Source organism: Ursus arctos, unplaced genomic scaffold (assembly GCF_023065955.2).
Source record: "Ursus arctos isolate Adak ecotype North America unplaced genomic scaffold, UrsArc2.0 scaffold_26, whole genome shotgun sequence".
Taxonomy (NCBI): domain Eukaryota; kingdom Metazoa; phylum Chordata; class Mammalia; order Carnivora; family Ursidae; genus Ursus; species Ursus arctos.
The window spans coordinates 3,799,791-3,815,934 of record NW_026622941.1 but is presented as its reverse complement, the minus strand read 5'-3'; the positions used below and the strand labels follow the sequence as shown (position 1 = coordinate 3,815,934).

At 53.8% G+C, this 16,144-nt stretch overlaps 1 protein-coding gene across 10 annotated transcripts in view; it reads left to right on the top strand.

Annotated features, from left to right (window-relative positions):
• Positions 1-16,144, top strand: part of DDX11 (DEAD/H-box helicase 11) — a 34,505-nt gene that overhangs the window by 17,221 nt on the left and 1,140 nt on the right. For 9 of the 10 annotated variants that reach the window (XR_007189479.2, XM_026502687.4, XM_048216876.2 and 6 more), the window contains 21 exons: positions 1,089-1,134; positions 2,005-2,112; positions 2,329-2,416; positions 2,800-3,005; positions 4,569-4,721; positions 5,885-5,931; positions 6,236-6,315; positions 7,178-7,222; positions 7,332-7,399; positions 9,109-9,147; positions 9,390-9,501; positions 9,659-9,790; positions 10,242-10,354; positions 13,040-13,112; positions 13,466-13,569; positions 14,229-14,378; positions 14,665-14,733; positions 14,841-14,941; positions 15,357-15,441; positions 15,729-15,807; positions 15,966-16,120. Coding sequence is in view for 9 of the 10 variants with exons in the window: in XM_026502687.4 (XP_026358472.3) it covers positions 1,089-1,134; positions 2,005-2,112; positions 2,329-2,416; positions 2,800-3,005; positions 4,569-4,721; positions 5,885-5,931; positions 6,236-6,315; positions 7,178-7,222; positions 7,332-7,399; positions 9,109-9,147; positions 9,390-9,501; positions 9,659-9,790; positions 10,242-10,354; positions 13,040-13,112; positions 13,466-13,569; positions 14,229-14,378; positions 14,665-14,733; positions 14,841-14,941; positions 15,357-15,441; positions 15,729-15,807; positions 15,966-16,120 (2,053 nt within the window). In the remaining variant the exon portion in view is untranslated. The remainder of the gene's footprint in view (positions 1-1,088; positions 1,135-2,004; positions 2,113-2,328; positions 2,417-2,799; positions 3,006-4,568; positions 4,722-5,884; positions 5,932-6,235; positions 6,316-7,177; positions 7,223-7,331; positions 7,400-9,108; positions 9,148-9,389; positions 9,502-9,658; positions 9,791-10,241; positions 10,355-13,039; positions 13,113-13,465; positions 13,570-14,228; positions 14,379-14,664; positions 14,734-14,840; positions 14,942-15,356; positions 15,442-15,728; positions 15,808-15,965; positions 16,121-16,144) is intronic. The other variant, XM_048216875.2, reaches the window with a different exon arrangement.

The window sequence follows — 16,144 nt, the reverse complement described above, 5'->3', positions numbered from 1 at the left end:
TTCTAATTGCCCAAGGGAGTCAGCATTTCTACCTTAAAAAAAATTAATCTGCCAGGTGAACAAAAAGAATCCCAGTGATGGCCCTGTAGGGGGAGTGTATCTGTAAAAGATTTTGTGTTTTTCGGGGAGCTTAGACTAATAATGTTGACTAACCATTCAGCCTTGTAACGCAGGCTTGACCTCCCTCCCAGTCCCTCAGTGCACGTGGGCTCTTCATTCATTGCTGGGAAGGGTGAGGTGCCAAGGAGAGAAGAGGTTTGTCTGGTTCTGGGTGATAGCATCTTTTAGTCAGTCAGTCAGTCGTGACTTCCCTCAGGAAATGTGCATGGAGTTCCTGCTATGTTTCCAGGCGTGCGTCGGACTCCCCGGCCCTCATAGAAGCAAGACACCCCCAAGTCCTGCCTGTGGACATGAGTCTGGAGGGGTGGACAGACCAAGAATGGGTGATGTTGAATGAGATGGGTGTTGCAAAGAACAGGTGCAGGGGGCTACAGCACTGTGTCGAGGGGCAGCCGAGCCTCTAGGGGAGGTTGAGGCAGGCTGCCCAGAGGCGGCAGTGTTTATGCGGGCATCTCAAGGTTGACAGAGTTGGCTAGGTAAAAGAGGAGGTGAGGGGAGAGCACCTTCCAGGCAAAGAGAACAGCATGTCCAAGGCTCTGAGGTGGTAAAGAGCAAAGTTCTGTGGGGAGCTGAGAGAACTCCAGTTTGCTGGAGGGTGGACGGTGAGGACAGAGTAGGCTTTGATGATGGACAGAGTCAGACACCGAGCCTAGGTTTTGGTAATACTGTGCCCCTTTCTCCTTTCCCTCATGAGTGGCAGTGGGAGGGTGGGGTTGGTGTTAGCCGGCGTGTCTCTCTGAGCGAGTGAGCAAGCTAGCAAGCACTTGCTTTGGTGGGACTTTGTTGCTGGGATGTGTCTGTCCCTCTGGCTCAGAGCTCCAGCCTCTGCTCTGCTGGCATCTGGTGATAGCAACTACATCTTACTGGTTTAGGTCCAGGGCTGGTTGCTGGCCCACAGTAGAGGCTCAGTAAGTGTGTTTTTAGTTGACCCGAGTTCTCTGAGTTTCTGTGTTATTTTTTTCCCTCAGAGTAGACGAGGATGAGGATGACCCAGAGGAAGAACATGTAACTAAGGTAAGACATCGTGTCCTGGGTATTCTGGGATTGGTCCTGAGTCCAGGGCTCTGTGTCCCGTCCCCCACCCCCCCACAGCCACTGCTTCTCGCTTTCTCAGACAAAGAGCCTCTGGCCCCCTGACTCTGGGGTTCCAGACCCAGACCTCAGTGTTGAGGGGCTCACTTGGCAGGCCCATGGACCGGTGGTGTTTGTCTGTGGGATTGGTGGGAGGTGGGGGCAGGCCGGAGCACAAGTACCCTGCCCTTTGGTTCCCTCTTCTCTTGTTTGTGTTTTCATTGGCATGGCATGGTATGAGGTACGTAGGGTTCTGACACCTGTCATGTTTAAAAACATTTGGTTTCATTTGTGTAAGACTTTTTTCTCTGTTGAAAGTAGATATTTTCCTCCTATTTCTCTTCTCCTCTTCTTGCTTTTCTCAGTCTCAGAAGAGCATAGAGTACAGCTCAGCTCCCCCTGCCCTACTGCGAGCCTGGCCCCCAAACCCTTTGGGAGGTGTGCGTGGACAGCCCACCCCCGACATGCTCCCCAGAATCTAATCTGGGAACCACAGCTCAGGGAGGCAGCCTGTCCTAAGATGACCAAGCCCTGTGAAGTGGCTGGCTTTACGGCTGAGCAGGACTGACGGGAGGAGCTCCATGTTGTGGGTATTCTTGTAAATTCTGGAGCTGAGGGGGAGGCGGGGACTGCCTCGGCCCTGCGTTAGCTGAGACCTGCTGTGGGACAGAGTCCTGTTGCTTGAGGTTTGTGTGTTTGTGGCCATTCTCCCCGGTCCCTCAGCCTGCTAGGCCACGCATTCCTTGATGTGCAGAGAATGTTTGGAGATGGTGTAGATTCTTCTTTGAAATCCCCTGCTTCTCCTCGGAGCAGATTTACTACTGCAGTCGGACACACTCCCAGCTGGCTCAGTTTGTGCGCGAGGTACAGAGGAGCCCCTTTGGCAAGGACACCCGGCTTGTCTCCCTCGGCTCTCGGCAGGTACGCAGAGGCATTGCGCCTTGGTGCAGGTGCCATCCTGCTCCCTCTCCTGGGCCTTCGTCCTCCTCTTCCAGGCGTGGAAGGATGGTGGGTCCAGGGCAGGCTCTGCAATGGGAGGACCGGCCTCTCCTGGTTGTTGGCTGGGCTGGGGAGGCCCCAGAGGGTTGCTGTATATCATGTAGCCATTGCTGTAGCTCTTTCTCCTCTGTCTTCTAGAATCTCTGTATAAACGAAGATGTGAAAACCCTGGGTTCTGCGCAGCTTATCAATGACCGCTGCATGGAGATGCAGAGAAGCAAACATGGTAGCCCCCAGCCCCTGGAGCTGTGTGGAGAGCCTCTGGGGTGCTTGTGTAGCCTGGGGCCATACTGAGAAGGGGGGGCAGGCTGCAAGTGGACCAGGGACGTGGGAGATAGACAGTGACAGCTGGCACCTTCCTAAAGATCGTCTCCTTGGGAAAAGGCGTTTTGCTTTTTGGGTCAGTGTCTAGTCCAGAGCCCTGGCTCTGAGGTGATTTTATTGGCTTTTCCTAGAGAACACAGAGTTAAATGCCAGAATGGTAGGACCATCCTAAGCAGTACTGGGAAGGGTTTGTTAGACCCTGCCCCATGGAATTGGGTCTTGGCGTTATAGACCCACTGCTGGCCCCGTGGACAGGTGTCATTCCTTGTGCCTTTGCCCCCTCAGAGAAGAGCAAAGCTGAGGAAGAGAAGCCCAAGAGGAGAAGGCAAGAGCACCGGGCCGCCTGCCCCTTCTATAGCTACGAGCAGCTGCATCTCCTCCGAGACCAGGTCCTGGTGGGGGTGAAGGACATTGAGCAGTTGGTGGCGCTGGGGAAGGAGGCTCGGGCCTGTCCCTATTACGGGAGCCGGTTTGCCATTCCAGCAGCCCAGGTAAAGACCCTGGAGGGTTGGGCAGTAACTCTTGGCTCTAACTGTGGCCTCAGCCATGAGGGATTTCCTCATTCCTCTTAATTCAGGAGGATGTCCCTGGCCGTGTTTGGACTCACCACACCGCACCCTGGTGACCTGTCACCCCCTCTGTCCTAGTGCATGGGGTGGGGGCAGCCCCGGGTCCCCTGTGGCTCTGGGTTGCAGGAATAGTTGGCCTTACTGGGGACAGCAGATAAGAACTGGGAAGGGGTGTGCAGTCCTAGAGAAACCAGAGTCTTGGGGTGCAGGGCAGTGGGAAGCTGAGAGGATGCAGTCAGGGTGCTGTGGAACAGAAATGTGTTTCCAAATGGCCTTTCAGACAAACTGTCCTGACGTAGGCACCTACCTGCCAGTGTGGGAGAAGACTGTCTTCTCTAAACTTGCCATGTTGGGGTTCACCTTTACATACAGAGAAAAACTGCCAATTTGACAGATCAAAAATATTGTTATTTGGTATGATTTTACTGTCTTCGTGCTACTGCTTAATTCGAGTGACTTTTGGAAATAGGGTTTCATTTGTGGAGAATTCCATACAAGCAGGAAAGATTAGGTAGGCTTTCAGAGATTCAGGGAACAATGTTAGTAATGATTTTACAAGGCAGTTAAATGCTTGTTAGTATACTACCCAGAACTATGTTGCATGGGTGTTCAAAGGGACGTTCTAGAACCTTCCCAGCCCCCACCATTGTTGCATGCCTTTCCTGGGGTCTGTCTGCACGTTGTAAGATCAGTGCCATAGATACCTGTGTGCAGAATAATAAGATGTCCTGAGATTTTCATGATCTTGACTTTTTGAGACACTTGTTGCCTCATTTTTGCTTTGTAGTATCCCCCTGAAAAAGCAAAGGCAGGTATTACCCATACGTACACATGAGAACACAGGCCCAGAAAGGCTAAGTAATTTATCTGTTTTCTCACAGTACGTGAGTAATGGAGGCAGGATTAAAGCTGGGCCTTTAAGTTTCCAGTTTTCTGGAGTTTCACCTAACCAGTACTCTTAACTGGAAAATCGTCCTCACAAGTAGCACCTAAAAATTTATGGAATGCTTTTATTTTTGTTGCCCTGACTTCCAGCCCTTAGGCCTCATTTGGGATAGAGTTTATCAAGTCCATTTTGCAGATGAAGAAACTGAAACAAAGAGGTTAAGTGACTTTCGGGGATTCACACAGCTGGGAGGTAGTTAGCTCCAAGACCAGAAGGCAGGGCTGCCTGCTAGTACGCCCGGGGTGTGCATTGTGTTTTGAGGAACCTCAGGGGTTCCACACTCCTCTCTGCTCCCCTCTCCCACCCCCACTCTTGGTTCGGTCAGAATCAGACTGGTTCCAGTTTTGTCTGTTTCGTGTATGATCCACAGAAAACTGGAGGCAAGCGTCTGGTGCTGAAAGCACAGTACCATGCTATAGCTGTCCCCACGCACATCTTGCGTGGCAACTAAAACCGTTCGCACCGGGCACTTAGAGTAGGTGGGGCACACCTGCCGGAGGGGCCCCCCCAAGTGCTCAGGCGGCCGCCCCTCTCCCCAGCTCGTGGTGCTGCCCTACCAGATGCTGCTGCATGCGGCCACCCGCCGGGCCGCGGGCATCCGGCTGCAGGGCCAGGTGGTGCTCATCGATGAGGCGCACAACCTGGTCGACACCATCACGGGCATTCACAGTGCGGAGGTCAGCGGTGCCCAGGTGGGTTGGCCTCTCCCTTCTTGGGCCAGGGCCTGCGTGGGGTAGAGGGATGCAGAGGGATGCGGAGGGAAGTGGATCATTTCTCTAAGCCCTGGAATTGGTCTGGCAGTGGCTTGGGGGAGGGTGCCCTGAGTTGAGGCAGTGGCATCGTCAGGGCCTGACTGGCTTTCCAGCAGACCGTAGAACTACGGGGACCCAGCTCAGGCGAGGTGGCTCAGAGTCCGTCCAGCCCAGGGTGCTAATACCTAGTTCTCTGTAAGCCAGGATGATAGGGTGAGGGAAGCAGGGTCCTCATGTAGCTGGACATTGTTAGCCTTGCTTGGAGGAGTGCGCAGGGTTTCTGAGAACCACTATCGATAGATTACCTCTGCTGTGCTGTGCAGGTGTGCAGTCTTGTAAGTTTTCACACTGCCTGCCTGTGGGCTGGTGTCCCTAGTTAACATTGAGAACTCGGAGATTCTGGGGGCATTTAAGCAGGGTGCGGAAGGTCACAGAGCTCATGAGTGTGGGTGGAGCTGGGACTTGACCACTGGTTTCTGACCTTGAAGCCCACGTGGCATCCCGTCACTTTTTTTTTTTCTTTAAAGATTTTATTATTTTAGGGGGGAAGAGAGAGGGTGCATGCACATGAGTAGGGGGGCAGGGGGGAGGGACAGAGGGAGAGAGAGAAGCAAGCTCCCCACTGAGCAAGGAGCCTGATGCGGGACTTGATTCCAGGACCCTGAGATCATGACATGAGCTGAAGTCAGACACTTAACTGACTGAGCCACCCACCCAAGCACCCCTACCACTTCTACCGACCAATGCCTGGGCTGACCTTAGACCAGGGTGTAATGGTTACCTTGAACCACCTCTCTGCTTAGTGGAAAACACGTCTGCCCAACCCAGTAAAACCTAGCAGGGAGTTCATTACCTGAGAGATTCAGCCTCTTGCTTTGTTCCCTGACCCAGTGTGGATTCTGCGGCAGAACCTCCCTTCCTTTGCCTCTCAGCTCCCAGCAGCCTCAAGGCCTTTTGTCTGTACCCAGGCCTACTCTGTTTACCTGCTTCCCATGTGGCCTGGCTGGCATTTTCTAGGCATAATCTAAGATGTCATTGGCACAGCTCTTGGCTGCTTGTTCAGAGCCTGGGCTGCCCTCACCCCCATTCTCTGTTCTCTTCAGCTCTGCCAGGCCCATTCCCAGTTGCTCCAGTATATGGAACGATATGGGTAAGACACTGCCTCCTGAGGGGGAAGGGAAAAATCCTGCTCTGGAGGGGGCCCAGCGCCAGAGAGGCCAGCGACCTGTTCCCCTCCTGGTCGTGGTGGTGTGTACCCCACACGGGCCGAGGGTGCTCGGGACGTGACAACTGGCTGTGAAGGCCTTGAGCCGCGGCGAGCCTTCTTTTCTGGGGGCTTAGTTATTGTTCGTGGCCTGCTTCGAAAGATACTAGAGAGCAGGGCCTCAGCTTGAGGCGCTTGGAAGGGGAGCTGCTTGTGCAGTACTACCACGTGTTCGTTGGTGTCTCCTTAGGAAGCGTCTGAAGGCCAAGAACTTGATGTACATCAAGCAGCTCCTGTATCTGTTGGAGAAGTTTGTGACTGTGTTGGGTGGTAAGGAGCGTCGTGCCCACCCTGACCCTGGCCCGCTAAGCTTCCTGTGGTCCATTCCCTGGGTGCCAGTCAGGACACCTGGGTTTTCTGCATCCTCAAGAATTGTCTTGGCCATTGATGTAGAAGATTCTTATTTTTTATAGCTTAGTTGAATTGTCTGACCTTAGATCCTTGTTTAGATTCCTAGTTTATTTCCCCCTGTCCTGAGCCAGACCCTACTCTCCAGGTAATAGTAACAACATAGTTTAGTAGGACTATGTGAAGTCACTTTGGAGTGTGCCTTTGAGGAAAGAAAGAAGCGCAGGCATGTTCACCCTCGTTGACAGATGAGTAAACTAGAGCTCAGAGCAGGGATGTGACCTGCCTCTGCTTCATGAACCTGGTAGGAGGGACTCTTGTGGCTCTGGGTCCCATGCAGCACAGCTCTGTGTCACCGACCCTTTCCTTTGCTGCATGGCTTTACTCCTGAAGGCTTACATGCAAGCTGAAGCTCCAGGAAGCCAAGGAGCATTTTGCAGGAGGGATTTTGTCGAATGCTGGTGTTCTTCCCTTCCATCTCTACTTTGCCCCTGGGCATCTCCTTGCGTCTGCATAAAGTGGGGTGGTCACTTGGTCCCGGCCTCCTTGGAGGAGGTGTGAGAAGAATGAAATCCACAAGGCTTTGGGCTCCGTGTGCAAACGTGGATCAGATTTTGAGGCTCCCTAGAGCCTGCTGTCCTCTCAGTGGGGTTTTTTGGTGCTTATAAATGGCAAAAAACCTTTCAAATACGAATGCTGTCTTTTTTGAGGAGTACAGTGTTCAGTGTGAGAAGCTGGGGGTCAGAGAATCACCATCTTGACCTGCTCGAATTCTGTGTTTTAGGGAACATTAAGCAAAATCCCAACACACAGAGCCTTTCGCAGACAGGTAAGAGGACTGCCCTCCGAGGCCCAGAGCTGCTCTGAGCCGGTTCTGAGGTCACCTCTGGGACCGTGGGCTTCAGAGTAAGGATTCCAAGACCCTTTGTTTACCCTAGGGACGGAGCTGAAGACCATCAATGACTTCCTCTTTGAGAGCCAGATTGACAACATCAACCTGTTCAAGGTAGAGATTTTCACTTTTTTGTGTCCGCACATCCCATTTCCTTATCTTTATTACCACCTGTGAGCAGAACACTGTGTGAAGACAGAGGAATAAAAAGGAAATTTCTTCTGTCCTCAAGCAGTCTAGAAGTCTGAGGACCTACAGCATAGATGTTTGTAATTACTTGACCCTTAAAGCATTGCATCAGCAAGAAAAAAAATAAATCTTCAATCTAGGGATTGGTAAGAAAAGGAGCCTTTCATTTTCCCAAATAAGCACAAATAGAAATTCCCAGATCCTTTGCCTTGTTCCATCTTCCTTCCGGCACAGTCTCTGCCCTGGGCTTCTGGTCCGGGCAGGGGTTAACATCGGGAGCGTGGTCCTGCTGTTGGGCTGAGGGGGCTGCGAACTAGCTCCCCTCCCCCCAGTCCGGCCTTGGGCTTGAGTGCAGCCTGCGGTGGTAGCTCGCTCCGGGCCCTCTGTGCAGGCTCCCGCCGCCGTCGCCGGACTCGCGACTCAGGGATTCTAAGTGACTAATAATACAGGGCACTTACTGCGTTCAAGGCAGCGCACCAGGTTCTGTGACTCCGGGGGGCAATGTACTATCACCATTCAAAAGCAGAGGGACCGAGGCTGGGAGACATTACCCCAGGAGGGACAGGCACAGGCCACGTGCAAGTGAGCAAATGGTGCCTGGCGTGCGAGCCCTGGACTCCCGACCCTGTCGCTCTCCCTCCTGCCTTCCCATCTGTCTTCACACCTCCAGCTTACTCGTGTTGGTCCTGGCACTGCCATGACCCCATCAGACAGGCTGGCAATCTGAGGCCTTTTTGATTCCTTTTTTCTTCCGTTGGGTCCCGCATGCAAACAGTTGGGCTGGGCCGCAGAGCTGGAAATAGCTCTTGAACTTCCGTGGCCTTTCCGTTCCCGCGGCTGCTACGTCAGGGCAGGCTCTTCTCCTGCTGCCTTCTCCCTGCTGTCCCTCCCTCTCCCTTCTGATGTCTCTCCTGCACTGCAGTCTAGTGGAGCTCCACTGAAAGATCGTGCTCTTTTTAGAAATCTTCAAAGGCTTCAGCTCCCTGTCATCCTTCCCAGGCTACACATAGCGGACGCGCCAGGCATCCCCGAACAAGCCCCAGGCTTTACCTCCTTCGTGCCTTTGCTCATATAGGTTTTTTATTTTATTTTTTTTATTTTTTCATTTTTTATTTTTTTTTAAAGATTTTATTTATTTGATAGAGATAGAGACAGCCAGCGAGAGAGGGAACACAAGCAGGGGGAGTGGGAGAGGAAGAAGCAGGCTCATAGCGGAGGAGCCTGATGTGGGGCTCGATCCCATAAGGCCGGGATCACGCCCTGAACCGAAGGCAGACGCTTAACCGCTGTGCCACCCAGGCGTCCCTCATATAGGTTTTTTTAAACTCTTAATCTTTCAAGGTTCAGCTTAGGTGCCGTCCTATTGAAGGAGAACAGAGGGGACTGACTGTTACCGAGTACCTTTAGAGAGGGTCGGAGCCGTGCACACGCATTTGTCGGGGGAGAGCACCGCGCTGTGTGCGGGGGCGGCAGGAGAGGCGTGACCCCAGAGGAGGGTGGCACGCTTGGCCGCAAGGAGGCCGTGGGCGCTCTAGGAGGTGGCAGGGAGTCGCGTTCCCTGGGCTTTGGGAAGGCGGCGGTTTCTTCCTTCCAGCTGACTGTTGCATGCGCCTGAGGTGGGTCTGCTTTCGCAGGTGCGGCGCTACTGTGAGAGGAGCATGATCAGCAGAAAGGTGCGGCCCCCCTCCCGGGTCTGGCAGGGTCCGTGGCGCCCCAGGGCCACCCCCTGCCCTTCGGACACTCCAGTCACCTCTGCCCCCTTCTCCTTTCTGTAACGCTGCTTGCCGGGTGGGGCGGGGGTACCAGAGGCCTCGTGGTGGGGGGTGAGTTGCGGTCTCTCTGGGGAGCGACAGAACCTCCCTCCGGCTCCCACTGCTGCACCGTCATTCCCCCGTGTGCTCTTACCCCGTCGCAGCTCTTCGGCTTCACGGAAAGGTACGGCACCGTCCTCGCAGCCTCCAGGGAGCAGCCCAGACTGGCTGGGTTTCAGCACTTCCTGCAGAGCCTGCAGCCCGCAGTGACCAAGAGTGAGTCAGGAGGTGGGAGACTGGGCTGCGGGCGGGGGACAGGGGTCTGTCCCTCACGCCTGGACTCCACTCCCTCGGAGAATGGCTTTAACCTCGCTGCAGGGGGCCCTCCCGCCTCCTCTGTGGTCCGAGACCCTCTTCCTTCTGCTCTGCGCAGCTCCCGTGACCCCTGTGGAGGAGGGCGAGGCTGGGGTGCCACGGCTGGCTTCCCCACTGATGCACATCGAATCCTTCCTAGCAGCCCTCACCACTGCCAACCAGGATGGCAGGGTCATTCTGAGCCGCCAAGGTAATCCCAAGGAGGGGCTGGCATGGAGCTGTGAAGCCAGAGTATGAAAAGACTCGACCCTGGCACCTCCCTGGGCTAGGGTCAGGAAACGGTGGTGGTGACTGGTCTCCTGTGGCCTGGGTGGGGTGGTGGAAGTGTGGTGAGGAGGGGTGTCTTAGGCCAGGCTGTGAGAGAAGCCGTGTAGTCTAGTGGTTACAGTTAGGTGGGTTTTGGTTTGAGTCTCGATTCCATCACCTCCAAGCAGTGTTTCTCTGTCTTTCTGAAGATCAGTGTGCAAAGGGACATGATCGCGCTATCTACCTCGGGGTTGTCCTGGAGATTAAATGGGATCTAATGAAAAAGAGTGGTATCTTGTGGCTCCTATGTAGACACAGCCTCAGACTCATGGAAGTCTCTGTTGGGCCTACAGCCTGTGCCCTACTCCATGGAGCCGTCTCTGTCTTTTTTTCAGGAAGTCTTAGTCAGAGTAGCCTCAAATTCTTGCTCCTGAATCCAGCTGTGCACTTCGCCCAGGTGGTGAAGGAATGCCGGGCCGTGGTCATTGCGGGGGGCACCATGCAGCCGGTAAGGGAACCAGAGCCAGCCTCTTGTGCCCCAGAGTTGGGATGGGACAGGACAGGGGGCAAGGTGCACCGTCAGGCCTCTTCCTGTCCAGTGGGCCCCCAAACCAGAAAGGGGTTTGAGCAGGCCGAGCAGCGTCCACCAGGTGGCATTGCTGTACTGGCTCATGCCTGGGCCTTTAGCCCGGGGTGGGGGCGGGGGGGGGGGCAGTGAAGGGGATGAGGTCGGGGAGGCACTGCTGCTGATTTGTGCTTCTGGCGCCACAGGACACACTTCTCCCAAAGACAGCTGTTCTGGAATTGCAGGCCCCATTAGGTGCCTTAGTGCCATTCCTTTCTTAGACCCACCGTAGATGCCACCTTCATAGGCGCGCGCGCACGCGCACACACATACACACACACACACACACACACACACACACACAGGAAGTAGTATGCTTTCATTGTAGAAAGCAGAGACCAGCAAAAGCAGGAAAAAAATAGATCGTAATTCCACCAGCAAAAGATTTATTTTAGTGTGCATCGTTATAGTAGTCTTTGTGTGCACGAGTTTTACAAACATCCATGCATATTTTAAAAACAAAAATCTCTATCTGTACATGCTGTTGCTACGATTTGGTTTTTTCATTCAGCAACAAAATGTCATAAACATTTTTCCTTGTCAGTAGTGCGCATTTATTCCAGCACGTTCTGGCTCTGCTCTGCTTCGTGACTCTAATATGTTGTAGAAGCATTCTTCTTTGGTTAGGTATTCAGGTGATTTGCAGTATTTCTGTTTTCAGCAACAGGGGCACGTAGAACCATTTCTGTCCTCAAGGTATGCCTGGCACAGGACTGAGCCGGTGGAAGGCTCCTCGGCACGCTGGTCCCTCTCCTCAACCACCAGAACCACCCCTGTTGCTTTCGTTTTCCATTTTTCTTTCTTTCGTATAGACTTGTAGATTTTCGTTCACATATTAAAATCGTTTCTGGTCATTGCTACTTTTGATGCTCAGGTGTCTCAGACTCAGCCCCTTAGAGCCCCACGTGCTGCCCTGGGGCCTTGACGAGGCCCCCTTAGCCTTGGGATGCTGTCTTGCTTTTTGGTATCACGGAATGCAGAATGTCCCAGGCCACGTTCGGCTTTCTTTGCCCCAGATCTGGAACCCTTCATTTCTCCAAGATAACCTGGCTTCTTTATTTGGGGATTGGTGTGTGGAAACCAACGTCTGGGGGCTGGGGTGTTTGTTGTGCTCCTGGATTATAATTGCTGTTAGGCCTTCTGCAGACAGACCGGGAAGATGGTTTTAAAAAATCCTGAGTCCATATTGATATTTCGAAAAGAAAATCAGTGAATTTATTTGACCTTACACTGCATCTCTTTTCTCTTGAGCTGAACGTTTGGTTTCTTATTACATTTTCTCTATCTTATTACTTATTTGCACTATATCCCACAATATACTTCAAATACTTTCATGTACTGCCAATATTATTCTAACCGCGAACTACTGATTGAAATTTCATTTCTTTGCATTTACTTTTTGTCCTTAGAGTGTATCCTGCTAAGGATATGAAGTCACTGAAGTCAGGTTTTTCTTTGTGTGCTTCTGTTGTGAATGCAACAGACAGGCTCTCTTTGTTGCCATCTGTTTTCAGTTTTAGAGTTTGCTTTTTTATTTTTGATTTAATTATGTTTTTAAAATATGTAAACACCTATATGGTTCAGAAGTCAAGTGTCTAGAAAGATGCCTTCAGAAAGTCCCACTTCTGTCCGTCTCCAAGCTGCTCTCCGTGCCCAGAGGCAATCATTTTTATGACTGCTGGTCTGTCCTTGCACAGTTGTGTTGCATTTTTCTGCAAAACTAAAGCAAATATGTGTACTAAGTTTTCTCCTTTCCTTATTCCTTATATCAAAGGCCACACTTCGCCGGTGTTCAGTCACCAGTGTGTCGTGGTGCTCAGGCCGTTCGGCAGCCAGCGCGGTGTGGGTCCCGCCTGCTGGCCGTGGCGCGCTCAGCAGGAGGGTGCGGCGAGTGCACTCACCGGGCTGTCCTGAAGGGCGGTGTGCGCTCACGGACCCTGCGCACTGTTGGCTTGTGGAACTGTATCTTCAGGGGCACTCCTGGGTAGGGGGACTGCCAGGCTAAAAAGTAAAAATATGTCCAGTTCCCCTCCAGCGGGTGTTCTTCTGTCTCCCACCAGCGGTGGGTGAGTGCCCGTTTCTCCACACAGGGGTCACACTTGGGTTTTTCTAATTCAGTAGGTGAAAACCCTGGAGTGCTTTAAAATTGCTGATGCTTATGTCCCTTTACATCTCCCCCCCCTCCCCCGGCCCCAGAGGTTCTTCTCCAGTAGTTGAGGCTGGGGCCCGGGCATGCGGGTTTGTCTTGAATTCCCACAGATGGTCTTGTTGCGTAGCCGGGGGTGAGAAGCACTGTGCCCAGTTTACCAGATTTCCTTTGCTAGTCCCACAGTCTCACTGCGACTGTCAATGCTGGGTATCATTAATTTTTTATTTTTGCCAATTTGTTATCTGCCTTACTTTTTACGTCTTTTTTCTGTTCTTATGTACCTACTGCCTCCCAGCTCAGACTTTTGTCTTCCCCGAAGTGCGGCTCTCCCTCCCTCCCTGCCAAGGCCCCCTGCCTGCTGAGGCCTGCAGTCCCCGCCCCCCTGGGGCATCACAGAGCCCTGCCCTTGTGGTCTGCAGGTGTCTGACTTCCGGGAGCAGCTGCTGGCCTGTGCTGGGGTGGAAGCCGAGCGAGTGGTGGAGTTTTCCTGTGGTGAGAATCCGTGTCCGGGCTGGAATGGGCCACGTGTCACACTCCGGCCCCTTGTTGTCACGGTTTGACCCTGTGCTCTTACCAGGCCCAAGGGGCTGAGGAGACCATGAGGCGGGAGCGCCATGCTTTGCCAGCTCTCATGTGAGCTCACTGTCTCTGTGCTCCCGCACTGTGTTCTCTGCCTCCATGGAGAGGGCCGAGTACCGCCCTCTGGTGCTGTGGAAGCAGGCAGCTGGGCGAGTGTGGGAATTGCTCTCCTGGCATGGAAGACAGGGTTGGGGAATGCTCTTTCCAGACCCTGCGTTACAGAATTGTCAGCACCTCGTTTTCAGGCCCTCCCTGGGTCTCCGCAGGTCACGTGATCCCTCTAGAAAATATCTTACCCCTCGTCGTCTGCAGTGGGCCCTCCAGCCAGCAGCTGGAGTTCACGTACCAGAAGAGAGAGCTGCCGCAGATGGTTAGTACCAGCCCGCCTTACCACAGCCTTTCCCCGGGGGTGCCAGGCACCCTGGCCAATGCTCAGTGTTGCAGTGTTGGGGAGATGAGTGCTGGGGTCTTCCACCACGGAGCTGGCACAGGCTGGATAGTGTCCTGCCTGGATGCTCTTCGGGAGCTCTGAGCTTCCCCCTGCCCTTACCGCTTAGACTGTTAAGTACGTTTTCTTAGAACCTCGAGGCCTCCCTTGAGGATGAACCTGATGAGAAAGCCGCTCGTTTCCTTTGGTTCTTTTGCCATCTGGTTATGTCAGTCCCTGCCCTGGGCAGGGATGCCGGGCTTGGAGGCCCGTCGTGAGAGGCGCACGTGGGGTTTTCAGTGTCCGATTTGTCATAGATGGTGCTTAGTCCCCAGTGGCCCACCGGGCATTGGGAGTTGGAGCAGGGAGGCCTCGGCGGCTTGCCAGCAGCAGGTTTTAGCTCTGGTGCACTAGCATGTGTGTGGTAGGGAGGGCGGCACCTTCCCATCTCTGATTCCTACCCAGGGGGCCCTTTAGGCTACAGGTCTCCTGCATGAGTGCAGTCACCCTAGGATCTCTCTACTTGGTTTTGAGTCTCAAAGTCAGGAAGCACTGTTTGGCTATGGCTCCAGGGAGGGCTCTCTGTCTTCCTTCCTTATTAGATGGATGAGACTGGCCGCATTCTCTGTAACCTGTGCACTGTGGTCCCTGGAGGGGTGGTCTGTTTCTTCCCCTCCTATGAGTACCAACGCCAGGTGTATGCCCACTGGGATAAGAGTGGTCTGCTGGCCCGCCTGGCTGTTAGGAAAAAGGTGAGTGACCTCTCAGCTGGAACTCCCACTTACAAGGACAGTGGCACCCAGAGTTCCTGCTAGGATTTCTCATGCCTGTCAGATCAGGTTAGGCCTTGTGTCTGGGCTTCTGCTAGCTCCTTACCCCCACCTCTTGTAACCGCTGATCCCCTCGGGAGGATTTCCCTGGAGCCCCTTATTCTGGGGGCTTCTCCACTTCCCAGTCTGGAAAACAAGGCCAAGAGCATACCTGGGACCCAAGCATTCTGAAACCCTTTTCTGGAAGACATTGTCTGTTTTCCTTTAGATATTTCAGGAACCCAAGAGAGCAAACCAGGTGGAGCAGGTGCTGATGGAGTATTCCAGGTGCATTAAGGTGAGAAGTGTAACTCGGGCCTTGGGTCCAGAGAACACCTGGCAGCTGCCAGTATTTTGGGTGGCATCCAGGCTTTGGCTCCATAACTGGGCTGGTGTCTCCTGCAGTGCTGTGGCCAGGCGGGAGGCACAGTGACAGGTGCTCTGCTCCTCTCTGTGGTTGGAGGAAAGATGAGTGAAGGTATTAACTTCTCTGACAACCTCGGCCGGTAAGTTCTGGGCCTCTCATCTCCCAGGCTTCGCCGCTGATCACCTCTCACTCCAAACAGCTGGGTCCCTGTCTGCAAGTTGATGCCGTCAGACTGCACCCCCGGCTGACTGCTTGGGTCACTCAGCTGTGTGGGGAGGTAGCTTTGGCTCTTTGGTGCCAGGTGGAAATTAGGCAGAGCGTAATTTTGTCAGGACTTTGTTCATGTGTCCTGCACCAGGTCTCAGCTGAGCATACCTGCTCCAGGTGGGGAGGGGGAGAGGTGGAGGCAGCAAGCACAACTTGAGGGGGCTGAAGGAGCGCTGGATGTAGCAGTTGACGTGAGGGTGAGGACTGAGTCCTTCATCCTGGCCCTGGCAAACGCGTCGGGGGCTTGACTGCCCCCATGCCATGGGCTCATGTTTCCTCTGCCCTAGGTGTGTGGTTATGGTAGGCATGCCCTACCCCAACATCAAGTCTCCAGAGCTACAAGAGAAGATGGCCTACCTGGATCAGACCCTAGTGAGTACCTCCAGTGTCCAGAGGGTGGGAGGAGATGGCTGGGGAGAAGATGCTACCTCAGGCTGCGATACCAGGGCCGCACTGCTGTGACTTCCCCACTGCCCACTGATGCCTGCCAGTGTTTCCCGTCCACTCCAGGGGACGCACCGCTTACCTCTGGAGCCTGCTGGTGTTGTGCCCAGGACGCCTGCTACTTTTGCTCCCATGTTGAGCAGTATCATTTTCTAGAACGCTAAGCGGGGAGGGGCAAGAAAATGCTGACAGCTGCTCTCCTCTGCCCTCCCCAGCCCAGAGGCCCCGGTCAGCCGCCACCAGGGAAGGCTTTGGTGGAGAATCTGTGTATGAAGGCTGTCAACCAATCTATAGGTAGGCCTGGGACTGTTCTGGCTCTTGGGATGCATGGTGGGAGAAGGAGGTGACAAGAAGGAGGGGTTTTCCTTCTCTGAGGAAGGAGGGAACATGATAGAAATGGACTGTGGGGGAGGCTGGTTTAACTAAGAGCCCCAACCTCTGTCCCCACCTAGGCAGGGCCATTAGGCACCAGAAGGATTTTGCCAGCATAGTGCTTCTGGATCAGCGGTATGCCCGCCCATCTATCCTGGGAAAGCTGCCAGCCTGGATCCGAGACCGTGTGGAGGTCAAAGCCACCTTTGGTCTTGCCTTTGCTGCTATGAGGAAGGTCAGTCCTGCCTTTCCCTCCCCT